The sequence below is a fragment of the Mytilus trossulus genome, chromosome 9 (genome assembly GCF_036588685.1).
Source record: "Mytilus trossulus isolate FHL-02 chromosome 9, PNRI_Mtr1.1.1.hap1, whole genome shotgun sequence".
NCBI classification, from domain to species: domain Eukaryota; kingdom Metazoa; phylum Mollusca; class Bivalvia; order Mytilida; family Mytilidae; genus Mytilus; species Mytilus trossulus.
Genome location: NC_086381.1, coordinates 35,161,177 through 35,177,548, shown reverse-complemented (window position 1 = coordinate 35,177,548; position 16,372 = coordinate 35,161,177). Strand labels below are relative to the sequence as shown.

The window sequence follows — 16,372 nt, the reverse complement described above, 5'->3', positions numbered from 1 at the left end:
ACCATAAAAGGAAGGCTGGTATTGATTTTGGGAGTTTTGGTCCCAACATTTTAGGAATTAGGGGCCAAAAAGGGCCCAAATAAGCATTTTCTTGGTTTTCGCACTATAACTTTAGTTTAAGTTAATAGAAATCTATGAAATTTAAACACAAGGTTTATAACCACAAAATAAAGGTTGGGATTGATTTTGGGAGTTTTATTTTCAACAGTTTAGGAATTAGGGGCCAAAAAAGGGCCCAAATAAGCATTATTCTTGGTTTTCGCACAATAACTTTAGGTAAAGTAAATAGAAATCAATGAAATTTAAACACAATGTTTATGACCACAAAAGGAAGGTTGGTATTGATTTTGGGAGTTTCGGTCCCAACAGTTTAGGAATTAGGGGCCAAAAAGGGACCCAAATAAGCATTTTTCTTGGTTTTCGCACCATAGCGTTAGTATAAGTGAATAGAAATCTATGAAATTTAAACACAAGGTTTATGACTATAAAAGGAAGGTTGGTATTGATTTTGGAAGTTTTGGTCCCAACAGTTAAGGAAAAAGGGGCCCAAAGGGTCCAAAATTAAACTTTGTTTGATTTCATCAAAATTGAATAATTGGGGTTCTTTAATATGCCGAATCTAACTGTGTATGTAGATTCTTAATTTTTGGTCCCTTTTTCAAATTGGTCTACATTAAGGTCCAAAGGGTCCAAAATTAAACTTAGTTTGATTTTAACAAAAATTGAAACCTTGGGGTTCTTTGATATGCTGAATCTAAAAATGTACTTAGATTTTTGATTATTGGCCCAGTTTTCAAGTTGGCCCAAATTGGGGTCCAAAATTAAACATTGTTTGATTTCATCAAAAATTGAATAATTGGGGTTCTTTGATATGCCAAATCTAACTGTGTATGTAGATTCTTAATTTTTGGTCCAGTTTTGAAATTGGTCTAAATTAAAGTGCAAAGGGTCCAAAATTAAACTAAGTTTGATTTTAACAAAAAATAAATTCTTGGGCCTCTTTGATATGCTGAATCTAAACATGTACTTAGATTTTTGATTATGGGCCCAGTTTTCAAGTTGGTCCAAATCAGGATCTAAAATTATTATATTAAGTATTGTGCAATAGCAAGTCTTTTCAATTGCACAGTATTGTGCAATGGCAAGAAATATCTAATTTCACAATATTGTGAAATAGCCATTTTTTTTTAAATTAAGAGTTATCTTTCTTTGTCCAGTATAGTAAGCAAGAAATATCTGCAAGAATTTTTTTTAATTGGAGTTATCTTTCTTTGTCCAGAATCAACTTAAATCTTTGTTATATACAATATACAATGTATATTCACTTTTTACTACCAACTGATAAATTTAAATAATCTTTACCATTCAGTGATAACAAGCAGTTTTTTTACATCATGTATTTAAATGAGTAGTAATTGTTGCAAACTCCATTAGAATATTTTAATTGAAATTAGTTTTGGAATAAGGGAAAGGGGGACGTGAATAAAGAATTGGGTTAAATTTTTCTCATTTGAAATTTCATAAATAAAAAGAAAATTTCTTCAAACATTTTTTTGAGAGGATTAATATTCAACAGCATAGTGAATTGCTCTAAGAGAAAACAAAAATTTTAAGTTCATTTGAATACATTCATTCTGTGTCAGAAACCTATGCTGTGTCAACTATTTAATCACAATCCAAATTTAGAGCGGAATCCAGCTTGAATGTTGTGTCCATACTTGCCCCAACCGTTCAGGGTTCAACCTCTGCGGTCGTATAAAGCTACGCCCTGCGGAGCATCTGGTTGGTCTTGTTTTCAAATTGGTCTACATTAAAGTCTAAAGGGTCCAAAATTAAACTTAGTTTGATTTTAACAAAAATTGAAATCTTGGGGTTCTTTGATATGCTGAATCCAAACATGTACTTAGATTTTTGATTATGGGCCCAGTTTTCAAGTTGGTCCAAATCAGGATCTAAAATTATTATATTAAGTTTTGTGCAATAGCAAGTCTTTTCAATTGCACAGTATTGCGCAATGGCAAGACATATCTTATTGCAAAATATTGTGAAATAGCAATTTTGTTTTTAATTAGAGTTATCTTTCTTTGTCCAGAATAGTAAGCAAGAAATATCTAATTGTAAGAATTTTTTTATTTGGAGTTATCTTTCTTTGTCCAGAATCAACTTAAATCTTTGTTATATATACAATATACAATGTATATTCACTTTTTACTACCAACTGATAAATTAAAATAATCTTTACCATTCAGTGATAACAAGCAGTTTTTTTACATCTTAATATTTTATGCTGTATTTAAATGAGTAGTTACTGTCGCAAACTCCATTAGAAATTTTAATTGAGATTAGTTTTGGAATAAGGGAAAGGGGGATGTGATTAAAAAAATTGGGTTCAATTTTCTCATTTGAAATTTCATAAATAAAAAGAAAATTTCTTCAAACATTTTTTTGAGAGGATTAATATTCAACAGCATAGTGAATTGCTCTAAGAGAAAACAAAAATTTTAAGTTCATTAGAACACATTCATTCTGTGTCAGAAACCTATGCTGTGTCAACTATTTAATCACAATCCAAATTTAGAGCTGAATCCAGCTTGAATGTTGTGTCCATACTTGCCCCAACCGTTCAGGGTTCAACCTCTGCGGTCGTATAAAGCTACGCCCTGCGGAGCATCTGGTTCATGGATGATATCACAACTTAAAAGTTATGATGAACAAGGGATAACTTTGAAAAGTGTTTTACAGTGTCATTTCTTTTATAGCTGACTATTCGGTATGGGCTTTGTTCATTGTTGAAGACCGTACGGTGACCTATATTTGTTAATTTCTGAGTCATGTTGGTCTCTTGTGGAAAGTTATCTCATTGGCAAACATACCACATCTTCTTATTCATATTAGCTACTTCATGACTGTCACTGAAATTCAGTATCTCAGATATAAACTATAAACAACACAAATTCAATTTTGAATTATGATAATATGACATCCTTAAAACATTTAATGCTATATAAGACTAGAGAATGTTTGGCCCTAAATAGGATTCTTTGTGTATTATGAAATTAAGTAACGTGGAGTTCATTGACAAACATGGATTTGTGTTCTTTTATAGTTTGGCCAAAAGCCCGAAAATCAAAAAATAAAATTGATGTAGCTTTAAATTTTCTTACAAGAAATACTTATTCAAAGAATGACTGCAAAGATGAGAATAAAATAACGCATATTCCGCAAAATTAGAAACAAACTTATTAAAAATTCATAAATACTTGGTAAATGAAAAGTATGCTGCATACATATGCATGGAAGATATTGTAGAGAAAAATATTGAAGGTACTAAACAAGGAACATTTTTGTTTTTGCATACTTGCCATATAATTAGTACTTTTCTATTAAATGAAAACATAAATTAGCCTTTCCTAATTTTCATGCATTTTTCTGAAGCACAAAATATTTGTTTTAAAATCTATAAAAATCTTTGTAATTAAACCAGTTCCGACTGTAATAATCTACATGTTTGGCCCTTTGATGTAATTTATCAATATACATATTTGTGTTTTTTTTCGTCTGTCAAATGCTTCGTAAGACTATAGGTAAGGCTAATAAAAACAAAAAATAAAAGTAACAATAAACAAAAGTAACAATAAACAAAAGTAACAAAAAACAAAAGTGACAATAAACAATAGTAACAATAAACTGGTAACTATTCTAGATCCTTTACCATCCACACTGTTTAAAGAAACGTCCTAAAATACATGGGAATTTGATCAAAACATTTGAATTTAATTTTTAAAATCATATATCAGTATAAAATAGAAAAAAGTGAATCCAAAGGAAAAATATGGACGGCTGAATTTATTGATAAGAACTAAATCATCAGCGTATAACAGATATGATATATCATTATCATTTAACTTGGGTGGTTCACATGTTGAGTCAAAAATAGATGGTAAATCATTAATATATAAAGAAAATAATGTAGGGCTTAAAATACACCCTTGTTTTACCCCAACTGAGGAATTAAAAAAAATCAGTGATACCTTCTGAGATCTTTACCAAGTACAAAACCTCTTTATACATATCTTTCATTATACTAAAAAAAGGGACCATCTATGTTGTAATAAGACAATTTGTAAAAGAGGGCATCTCTATTAATAGTATCAAATGCCTTCCTGAAATCAATGAAACAGGCATATATCTTTTTTGACATATGAAAATGTGGTATACGTGACTTTCATTTTGAGCAATGAATTGAAAGGATTCCACTTTTGGAATATTGGATATAGCTAATCCATCCTTTTTCTCATCAATTAGAGATATATAGGTAAATTTATCCTAGATATTAACCTGTAAGTTTCTTCATTTATTTTTATATGCGTTAATGTCATCGTTTAACTGGGCATTTACATTTTTAACACACAAAATACCATTGAAATGCTGAAAGACACATTTATTATGTTTCAGTTACTATTATCATATAAAAAAAATTACGATTATCAAAGAAGAAAAATACCATAGAGTTACGATTATCATCCCGAATTTTTCAACGGCTATTTTCACAGCTCTTAGACAATTCCAGTGCACCGTTACGATTCAAATATGATGTAATGGTATAGATAAACCTTGCAGCTGAGTAACTATTGACAAAAACATGCTACATTTAAGAAAAACGAGTGTAAAGATTTTACCTATATCTACCGTCGCCATATTGGGATAATCGTAATTGCAGTTACTATTATCTCTTTAATACCAGTGACTACAAGTACAATGTACAAGACAGCACTCAGGACAGGTTTGAGCAGAATCCTTTGCAAACTGACGATTGTGCCACAACTGGGAATTGGAAGTACAAAGCCATGGAGTAATATCAACAAAAGAAATAAAACATGTCATAATTTAGCCAACAATAAAAAATGCAAACATGCAGACAAGCACTGTTACATTGAGATATGTGTTGGATAACTTGGCAGCAATAAGGTATAGGGCAAATTATTTGGTAGACTGCAAGATATAACATTTCTGTGACACAGACAAAAAGAACGAAAAGTAGTATTGAAAACAAAAATGTTCTTAAACATTTGTAAATATCAAACTATGTAAAATATAGTTTTGGTAATTTAGGTATCAAATGAAAGGTGACTAAGAACACCTTTGAATTTTAATTTTGAATAATACAAAAATGTATCCATAAATCCTATGATTGATGGCCTATATTGCCTGTTTCTGATATGAAATACCTAGTTTAGTTCTGGTAACCACTACAGTCAGATGTCTAATTAACATGATTAATGGTATATTGACCACTATATTTAGTGTACTGAATGATTGTATGATGTAAAATAAGAATATGTGGTATGATTTCCAATGAGACAACTCTCCACATGAGATCAAATGACACAGAAATTAACAAATATTGATTACTGTACTGCCTTCAACAATGACCAAAACCCATGCTGCATAGTTGGCCATAAAAGGCCTGAAAGGACAAATGTAAAACAATTCAAACAAGAAATCTAACAGCCTGATATACAAAATAATAAACAAAAACAAATAGGATATACAGAAAGTGTACATCTCTTTTCTGGTATGTTCAGTTTATTAGTTGTTTCTCAGATACTACAAGTAATAGGTAATTAAACTAAATTTGGTGTATGGTCTTTTTATGCCCCACCTACGGTAGTAGAGGGACATTATGTTTTCGCGTCTGTGGCTCCGTTTGTTCTTCGGTGCGTCTGTTCCTCCTGCTTCAGGTTAAAGTTTTTGATCAAGGTAGTTTTTGATGATGCTGAAGTCAAATCAAGAAATCTAACAGCCTGATATACAAAATAATAAACAAAAACAAATAGGATATACAGAAAGTGTACATCTCTTTTCTGGTATGTTCCGTTTATTAGTTGTTTCTCAGATACTACAAGTAATAGGTAATTAAACTAAATTTGGTGTATGGTCTTTATATGCCCCACCTACGGTAGTAGAGGGGCATTATGTTTTCTGGTCTGTGGCTCCGTTCGTCTGTTCTTCCTGCTTCAGGTTAAAGTTTTTGGTGAAGGTAGTTTTTGATGAAGCTGAAGTCCAATCAACATGAAACTTAGTGCACTTGTTGCTTATGATATGATCTTTCTAATTTTAATGCCAAATTAGACTTTTGACCCCAATTTCACAGTCCACTGAACATAGAGAATGAAAGTGGGAGTTTCAGGTTAAAGTTTTTGATCAAGGTAGGTTTTGATGAAGCTGAAGTCCAATCAACTTGAAACTTAGTACACTTGTTGCTTATGATACGATCTTTCTAATTTTAATGCCAAATTAGACTTTTGACCCCAATTTAACAGTCCACTGAACATAGAGAATGAAAGTGGGAGTTTCAGGTTAAAATTATTGGTCAAGGTAGTTTTTGATGAAATTGAAGTCCAATCAACTTGAAACTTAGTACACATATCCCCTATAGTATAATCTTTAATTTTAATGCCAAATTAGATATTTATTACATTTCATGGTCCATGGAACATGGAAAATGATAGTGTGAGTGGGGCATCTGTGTACTTTGGACACATTCTTGTTTTTTCTACAAGTAAAATGTCAACTATATTGGGTGTAAGGAATGATTGTAAGGTGTAAAGGTATATCTGACAGGTATGATTGACATTGACCTCATTGTCATTGTTCATTGGTCAATTTAAAGTTTTCCTGGTTAAGTTTATTTCTTAGAAACTATAAGCAATAGGTCTTCTATCGTGTATAGAATGATTATAAGGTGTACATGTATTACAGGATTGGTTTATCTGACCTTGACCTCATTTTCTTAGCTAATGTTAACTTTTATGTGATACTTGGTGTAAAACTTTATATTTAGAACTATCAACATAAAATTTGTAAGCGTTCCGTAAACCCAGTGTCTCGCCTACTTTTGCTGTAAACCGCAGGCTCAACCAAAATGAGGAAAAAAATCAATAAAAACATTCCTCTCGATACTATGTTATGTTTGTAAGAAGCTTCTGTCCAAGTTTGGTAAAAATCAAAGATAGTTAATAAATCTAATAAATTTTTTTAAAAACTTTAACTGCAGACTGTATGTAATGTTAACTGGAAGAAAAACTAAGCCCATTTAAAAGTAAAAAATTTGGAAGGGTTCCACGGAACCCAGTGTCTCGCCTACTTTTGCTGTAAATCACAGGCTCAACAACAATGAGGAAAAATATCAATAAAAATATTCCTCTTGATGCTATCTTATAATTGTAGGAACCTTCTGTCCAAGTTTGGTAAATATCTAGGCTAGTTAATGAATCTAATAAATGTTTTAAAAACTTTAACTGCAGACTGTATGTAATATTAACTGGAAGAAAATCTAAGTCCATTTAAAAGTAAAATACAGAAAAAATGGAGTTATCTTTTTACAAAATTTACTTCTGGATACTATCTTATGAACATAAATAAGCTTCTGTCCAAGTTTGGTACAAACCCAGGATAGTTTAAGAAAGATATTAAAATTTAAAAACTTTAACCACAGAGTGCATGTAATGTTTCCCCGCAGAAAAACTAAGTCCATTTAAAAGTAAAATATGAAAAAAAAGAATTATTTTTTTTACAAAATTTACTTCTGATACTATCTTATGATCATAAACAAGCTTCTGTCCAAGTTTGGTACAAACCCAGGATAGTTTTAAGAAAGTTCTTAAAATTTTAAAAACTTTAACCACAGAGTGAATGTAATGTTTCCCCGCAGAAAAACTAAGTCCATTTATAAGCAAAATACGGAAAAAATGGAATTTTATTTTTACAAAATTTACTTCTGGATATTATCTTGTGATCATAAACAAGCTTCTGTCCAAGTTTAGTAGAAATCCAGTATAGTTTAAGAAAGTTATTAAAATTTCAAAAACTTTAACCACAGAGTGAATATTTGTGGACGCCGCCGACGACGACGGAATGTAGGATCGCTTAGTCTCGCTTTTTCGACTAAAGTCGAAGGCTTGACAAAAATGGAGTTATCTTTTTACAAAATTTACTTCTGGATACTATCTTATGATCATAAATAAGCCTCTGTCCAAGTTTGGTACAAATCCTGTATAGTTTAAGAAAGTGATTAAGATTTTAAAAACTTTAACTACAGAGTGAATGTTATGTTTCCCCACAGAAAAACTAAGTCCATTTAAAAGAAAAATACAGAAAAAATGAATTTATTTTTTTACAAAATTTACTTCTGGATACTATCTCATGATCATAAATAAGCTTCTGTCCAAGTTTGGTACAAACCAAGGATAGTTGAAGAAAATTATTAAAATTCTTAAAACTTTAACCACAGAGTGAATGAAATGTTTGCCAGCAGAAAAAACAAAGTCCATTTATAAGTAAAATACGGAAAAAATGGAATTTTATTTTTACAAAATTTACTTCTGGAAACTATCTTATGATCATTAACAAGCTTCTGTCAAAGTTTGGTAGAAATCCAGTATAGTTTAAAAAAGTTAAAAAAATTAAAATTTCAAAAACTAACCACAGAGTGAATATTTTTTGACGCCGACGACGACGGAATGTAGGATCGCTTAGTCTCGCTTTTTCGACTAAAGTCAAAGGCTCGACAAAAATCAATGGTCAGTAAAGAAGGCAAGACATTTCACCATATGCACTTTTGTCAGTAACTAGGTCAGTTTTTCAGATAGTAAAATATGTGGTATACTAGTAATTGCCAATGAGACAACTCGCCTCAAAACATCAAATGATACAGAAATTAACATTTCTAGGTCTCCATAACTTTATTTTGTGTATGCATTGTTGTGTCCATGTCTGTCTGTCTGTCGGTCTTGTTTCATCTGACCTTGACATCACTTAAATTAATCACTTATAGTATTAAACTTTCAACTTTAATAACATCATCATAAGTTAACCAGGCAAGACAATTCAGCATATATTCACTCATGTTTTCATCTATGTGAAGACGTTTTATGGTCCCCTTGATCAACAGGGGTAACAACTTACTTTGATTGGAATTACTTGATGCTAAAATCAGATATAGCATAGCTCCATTGAACTTTTGCAGTAAATTGTCATAAGAAAAATAGATCAATTACACCAAATACTCTTGCTGCAACATAAATGTATGTTTCATTTTCACATAACTAGTACACTTTTGTGTTAAGGGGCCAGCTGAATTCTGCCTCCAGGTGTGGGATTTTCTCACTTTGTTGAAGACCCATTGGTGGTCTTGGGCTTTTTTGCTCTTTGGTTGGGCTGATGTCACTTTGACACATTCCCCATTTCCATTTTACATTTTATTCTACTGTTGCAGATGTAGGTAAAAGTGTTGACTTAATACTAAGAGAATAAAATTAAACAAAAACACATCTAAAGAAAACAATAACACATATCACAGTTTATTCTAAAAATGTATATCAAATATGTAACAACAGCAACACAGAAACCAAGACCTAGCGTGATCTAACTTGGAATGTATAATATAACAACTTCTACCAATAACAATGTTTTGTAAACTTCCTCATCTTATCTAAAGTATTTTGCTCATAGTCATGGTTCTGTCTTTTCTCCTCTAAAACTCAAATTTCATGTTGTATATGTTCCAAAAAGAAAATTACATCAAAGTATCTGATAATCTTTGAAAATCTGTGAATGTCAATTCTTTCTCAAGGACTATTTACTGTAAATTCAGAAATTATTGCAAAGTTTTTGTTATTGCGAAAAATGTGACATGGTTATAATCGCATTTTTTAACTCTCATTTTGAAATCTTTTATTTGATTTAAACAAGATTTATCCTTAAAATTCAAAAATTGAAATCACATTTTAGTAATGACAAAATTGCAATAATAAATGCATGCAATAATTTCTAAATTTTCAGTACCTAAGAAATATTAATTTTTTGCATGCATAAATGTCAAATATTCTCCCTAAATATACATGTACTATGTATTAAATACAATGTAAATAAAATTTATTGCACAGAATTATCATTATGCACACTTATAGCACTAGCAACAATAACTTAAATATACCTGTATGTATACAAACATACTTCTACACTAAAATGTACAATAGATTCAATGTTTGTGTCAAATCTCAAACTATTTTGACAGACAGATATTGAGTATAAAAGACAAAGGAAAGACTGTTGGTCCATTTTCATGTCTTATGTAATGTTTTAATAAAATAGAAGATTTCTCTTCTTTAGAAAACTGTGTGAATGCAAGGAGAAGTAGAACATATACATAAATATACATTCTGCTCTTTGGTCAGATAGTTATCTCTTTGACACATTCCCCCTTTCTATTTTCAATTTTCAAAATGTGAGTGCTTATCAGAAAAAATAATTTCTATCATATTTGCTTGTCAAAAAAACAAAAGAAACTTGCATGTTTGAAAAAAATCTCAATGTTTTGTCAGGTAAAAACAAAATTTAATATTTTTTACATTCTTATGTGCAATCATTGAAAACTTTTATCCTATTTTGGTACCAAAAATATAAATAGTGTATTCATCAGAAAAAACAAATCCTTCTTTTATTCAATATTTTGTTTGATTTTTTTTGTAAAACAGGGAAGCATTATTTTTTAAAAAATAATATGGCATTTAAAATAGATTATTTCTTTATCCTTCAAAGTATGTGTGTTTTATTAACCACATACTGTATTATATTTCATATCAAATTTTTATTGAACGTAAATTATAATTTTTTGTTCCATACAAAATAAGAAGATTTAGAATAAACAAACGAGATAAACATTTATCAGAGACATAAGAAATGACTTTATAAATGCATAAATCTAATTGTCAAGCTTCTTTATGAACATATTTTAGATCTAAGATTTAAGACTTAAGCAACATGATTTTTTTTTGGATGAACTGAAAAAAACCTGGTCCCAGTTAGGGATGCAACAAAGATCAAAGAACCATTATTTTACATCTTAAAGTAAAATTAACTGAAAACAATTCTTTGGCACTACAAATATAGGAATCACAATAAAAGGACAAGTAACTAACATATCTTACTGACCTTTCGTTAATCTTAAATTTATGGTCATGTGAAAAAATACATTAAATCTGATTCTTTTGAATATTAGCTGCGGAACAGTATGGACCATATGGTCCGCAAATACATGTAGTAATAAAAAATAACATAAGGACCTATGAGCTACGGTTCCGCAGCTAATTTAATATATGATAAAATGTTCTTAATAACTCCCACATATAGCATGTAAAATTGCACAATTAATAAATAATAATAAAAGGAGATACAACCTTTCCTTATGAAATCATATGTTTAATACTTAGATTTATTGCTTTTTAACATACAGTATGGTTGGTATTATTCTTGTCAAAACACATTATAGTTGCCATGCAAAGATAGGTAATGTTAATAAACAGAATAAAGTGACAAATTTTGTTGAAATGCTGTGTAGCTGAATCTAAATCAAATAAATTACAAAACAACTAATTTCTAAGTGCACATAGTGCAAAAGACGTATTTTAAATCATCTGTGAAAATATTTATCTTACAGTTTTTGATTATGTCATGCATAACAACTACGACGATAATTTCAGGGAAAATACCATACACTGCATAAATATCCAGTTATCTATTTAATTTCTAGGTGGTACAGGAGGTAAACTTCTACTTGGGACAGGGGGGAGATTATTTGGTATACTAGATGGGGGTCGAGATGGGACAGCAGGTCTAGAGGGGACAGGAGGAAGATTTGTTGGAGCTCCATCTACAGGGCGTGGGGGTGGTGGAGGGGGCAAGTTTGGTGGGGGATGAGATGGGGGATTTTGATCATTAAGCCTAGGTGATTCATTAAGGTCCCCTGAAGAATTGTGTGTTACTGGCGGTGATGGGGGTGGAGATTCAGGTGCTGGAGGGGGCATACTTGGAGGACTAAACATTGGTTCTGGAAAACTTGGATCCCTCATTTCAACATTTCCATTTTGTTGACTAGAATTATCTACAAAGTTTGATGCTGGTATATTGTATAAAGGATTAATAAACTTTGCTTGTACATTACTTGTATCAAATGGATCAGCCTTTGGTTTAGTAAAAGGTGATATTGGTGCATCTAAAATAGAATTTGGTTGACTAGATATATTCTGTTCATTCTGGTTCAAACCAGACATAACTTGACCTGAATAAATGTCATTTGAGTTTGTTGATGGTACAAATGCACTTTGAACTTCTCTTCTTGGTGCAGGTCTTGGTCGAGATGCAGGTATACTTGAATCATCGGTTGGACTATCTCTTAATCTTGGGATAGGTTTTCTTTCTTCAGTAGGACTATCACGTGATCGTGGTACAGGAACAGGATTGATAGTCCCTGTAATATTTCCCGTACTTCTTGCTCTTGGTATGGGTTTAGGAACATTAGCTCCTTCATTGGCTGATTCTGCAACTGATGACAAGGTCTCAGCAGTTCTACTCTGAGGTATCTGAGAAGGAGTTAGTAGTTCATCTAAAATAGATTTGTTTAAATGTCAAAAACTTATACACTTTGAAAACTTAGATGATGAATATATTTTCTAGATAAGGTTCTGTTATATCAATATCAATGTTATAAAATATATAAATATAAAGAAAAAATAATACTTATGACAACGGGACATATTAAAGAAGCTTTTTGTTGCTTTTAATGGTGTTTGTCATGGACTAATCTATTTTTGGAATTTCTAAAACAAAAACAAAAATAAGTACAGATAATTTTTTTAATACATCTTGAATACAGTAAAAGCACTACAATTTAATGGAAACCATGAAATTAAATCCCCATGAAATCTTGAAGAAGGACAAAACCACAAAATTTTAACCCCACGAAAATTAATGTTTCTACAGTAGCTTGCAGAAATGGAGTAATTCAATTTTGGGACCTCATTTGCCAAAAATAAAATTGCATAATTACTCTATGAATCACATTTTTATTCCTTTCCTTTTATAGCTAATAAGGCAGGTTACATGGGTAATCATCTATACAGACAGTATCAATTTCACTGTACTTGTCACCTTCCGGGGTGGAGATTTTAAAATTGCCTTGACCCTTGGTCCTAAATATGTTTTTATGGCACAGCTCTTATGATTAAATAATACAATTTATTGAATATATTATTAGTTACATGGTGTGTTACTGACCTAATATGATATATATAAATATAATAAATTCCATATGGGGTGAGAGCAAAGCACACTGTGTAACAATTTATCGTACCGACTATCTTTTCATGTGGTAATTTGACTACAGGCCTATCAAAGCGATCAAATCATCAATACATAGTATTAAGATCCTACTTCCATTAATTTTGTCTATACAGAAAACAAATGCCAACAATAACAACTTTATAACTTTATATGTGTTATATGAATTTATTTCAATCGTTCATTCCATACATCAATTTCTTCGTCTGTTGAATCCTTTCAGATTTCTTATTTTGTTTTGAAGGGGAAGTAACTCTGTTATGCCAAAAAATAACAACTTGTCTGCTTTAATTATGTTTTATGAATTCATTTCAACCTTTCAACATAATTTTTGTCGTCTGTTGAATCCTTTCAGATTTTTTTTCAACACCTTGTTTTTATAAAGGGTTGTGGCATCTTTTTTGTTTTGAAAGGGAAGTAACTCCTTACTAACCCCATATGGTAACTAATCCTATATATTTTAGGACACCCTATATCAAATATACATAGTCACAACATGTAGTCCTTTAACCAATCATATCTCTATAAATCTATAGGAGGAAAGATAATTTAAGTTCAGGTGCTACATAGATGTGCAGACAGACAGACATATAATTTGAGGGTATTGCAGACTTGTTGATGGAGCTACAATAAAAATCTAAGATCAGCAACTTTCTATTACAGCATACCATAGATGATTTACAAGAATGATTTGGAAAAGATTTAAAAGTAGCAATTTTCAGTTTGTTATCAATATTTATGATACCATCCATATTGACCAATCCAATTTTACAACTTTCTGATGATAGTAAAAAAATAATCAGGAATCACAACTAATAAAATCTGACATAAACAGCCCAAAGCTAAGGAGGCACTATAGATATTTGAAATGATTTCTCTTTCAATAGTGCTTATGCCAAATAGTATTAATTATATCCCGATTCTTTTTAATTTTCCTGAATAATACCTACCATTATTTGGCATTAATGGTTGTGGCAATGAAGCATCTACACTTTCACCTCTAATCAACTTCTCAATGACATTCTGAGCTTCCTGCATGCTTGCTGCATGGCCGTGATGTAAAACATTAGTAGGCAGTCCAATTGATGAAATCTAAAAAGATTTGAAAAAAATAAGTCTTTTAAATAACCTATCCTCTTATTAATGCCACTTACAAAATCTATTTGAAACTAATAGATAAACTTCAGAAAAACTGAAGGTTTGATATGCATTATTAGTTCAAAATTTAGTTGATAGCATTCCTTAGAAAAATAGGCACGACCAAATAACAAAGTAATGGCTGCTTCGTGTGGTGTATACCTAAATCGTCTGTCTCTGAATAATGGGTTATTGTAGGTTGAATGCAAAATTGCATATAAAATAAAGATTAAATGCTCTGATATGCAACAGGCCCATCTTATGATGCTTTTCCATTAGTTTGTCCAGCTGTATTTTAATGCAACATCTTTTATAACATTGTTTTTGATTGGATAACATCATGATGGTCGCAAATACCAATTTACTGGCTCTGCTAACATGTTGCCAGTAAACTTAATTTGCAACCAACATATTGCCAATTTGTAGCCATAGGAGCTTAAAATACAATACAGTTATCTCCTAAATGTATACTTTTGTGAGTTATAAAGAGCTAAGTTTTACTCCTAACAAGACAGGACCATATTATAATATAATAGATATGAAGATAATTATTTTCTTACCTTTGCTTGTTTTTTTGATTTGATGTTTTTAATTGATTGTGATCCCAATGGCTTTCTGACTGGTGGCATCTTCTTCAAAGGTGCAACTTAAAGAATAAAGGATTCATTTGTAATTTTCAAGAACTAATTCCCTTTGATGCCATATTCTTTAACAATTAACCCTTTGTGTACCCTTTGTATAAGAAAGATTATTCAACATGTGGTTGTTGATGATCTCAAAAGATAAGTGAATGAAATAAGAGGCATAACCTTCATCAGCTCTCAGGATGAATAGAAATGTGCTAACAGGTGTTTGAGAAATTGACATCTCTGTTGAATGTGGACGTTACTTGAAAGGGATTTTCATGTAACAAAAATGAAAGTTTGTTCAATAATCATTAAAGAAACGGAAACTTGCATAGTTACTCAAAGATTAACAGATTTATCCACTGGTACCAATGTAAGAATCTATATTTATGCTTCATTATAAGTATATATGAGCTAAGGTAGATTTGGTTATTTATGTTATCTAAGAATTTTCCTGTAGATTAGAAAACATTAAAATGAAAACAGATTAAATAATACTGATCTAATCATATCATATGAACAGCAACTAATAGGAAGATGACAAAAGTAGGATTCAAACCAAAATCTTCCATCAAGATAAACTTGTTTTTATATTTTCAAAAAAATTTAAATTTTGACATACTTTACAAACTGAAAGAAAGCTTTTGGTGTTAGCCACAGATCCGTGCTGAAGGCTGTAATTTGACCTTAAATTGCTAACTTTTTATACTTTGTGACTTGGATGAAGAGTTGTCTCATTAGCACTCATATCACATCTTCTTATCTTATCTAAAAAAGATATAATTTGGCTACAAATTAACAACCCTTGGCCAGCACCTGATTAGGAAAGGAGCATTCATGCTATGTTTTGTTTCCTTCAATTCAGTGGTTCTCTAAAAGAAGTCATTTGTACACATTTCCCATAGGATCCTATGTTAAAATTAGTCCCCCCGCTGGCAGCCATCTTGGATGATGGATCAGCTACAAAGTAATTACACTTGGTCAGCACCTCATAAGGAACATTCATGCCATGTTTGGTTTCATTCCATTCAGTGGTTCTCTAGAAGAAGTTCAAATGTAAAAAGTTTATGCCAAGACGAACGACGATAACTATGGACGCCAAGTGATTAGAAAAGCTCAAATGGCCCTTCAGGCCAGGTGAGTTAAAAATCACAATATGTTGTACATACCTGTGCTTTGTTGTACTGGTTTCATTGGACCACCAGTTGGTCTTTGTGGAGGAGGGGGCTTCACAGGAGGAGCTGGTCTCTGTGGAGGTTGTTTGGCTGGAACCTAGAAAGAGAAATTTAAAATACAATTATGATCTTAACTGCAATAATGTTATATTTAGACTATAATTCAAATAGCATATACAATTATTTTGAAAATAAAGAGAACATTCATATTTTAAAGGTTCTGTCAGTTAAACACAATAAGTGATACAGGCCATC

The 16,372-nt window shown here is 31.1% G+C and overlaps 1 protein-coding gene across 2 annotated transcripts in view; it reads right to left on the bottom strand.

Moving 5' to 3' along the window:
• Positions 1 to 9,339: 9,339 nt before the first annotated feature.
• The window catches only part of LOC134685642 (synaptojanin-1-like), a 39,751-nt gene continuing 32,718 nt past the window's right edge, over positions 9,340 to 16,372 (bottom strand). For both annotated transcript variants that reach the window (XM_063545580.1, XM_063545581.1), the window contains 4 exons: positions 16,112 to 16,214; positions 14,877 to 14,962; positions 14,130 to 14,271; positions 9,340 to 12,445 (listed from right to left, as the gene is read on the bottom strand). In XM_063545580.1, the coding sequence (XP_063401650.1) occupies positions 11,583 to 12,445; positions 14,130 to 14,271; positions 14,877 to 14,962; positions 16,112 to 16,214 (1,194 nt within the window). In that variant the 3' untranslated portion in view covers positions 9,340 to 11,582. The remainder of the gene's footprint in view (positions 12,446 to 14,129; positions 14,272 to 14,876; positions 14,963 to 16,111; positions 16,215 to 16,372) is intronic.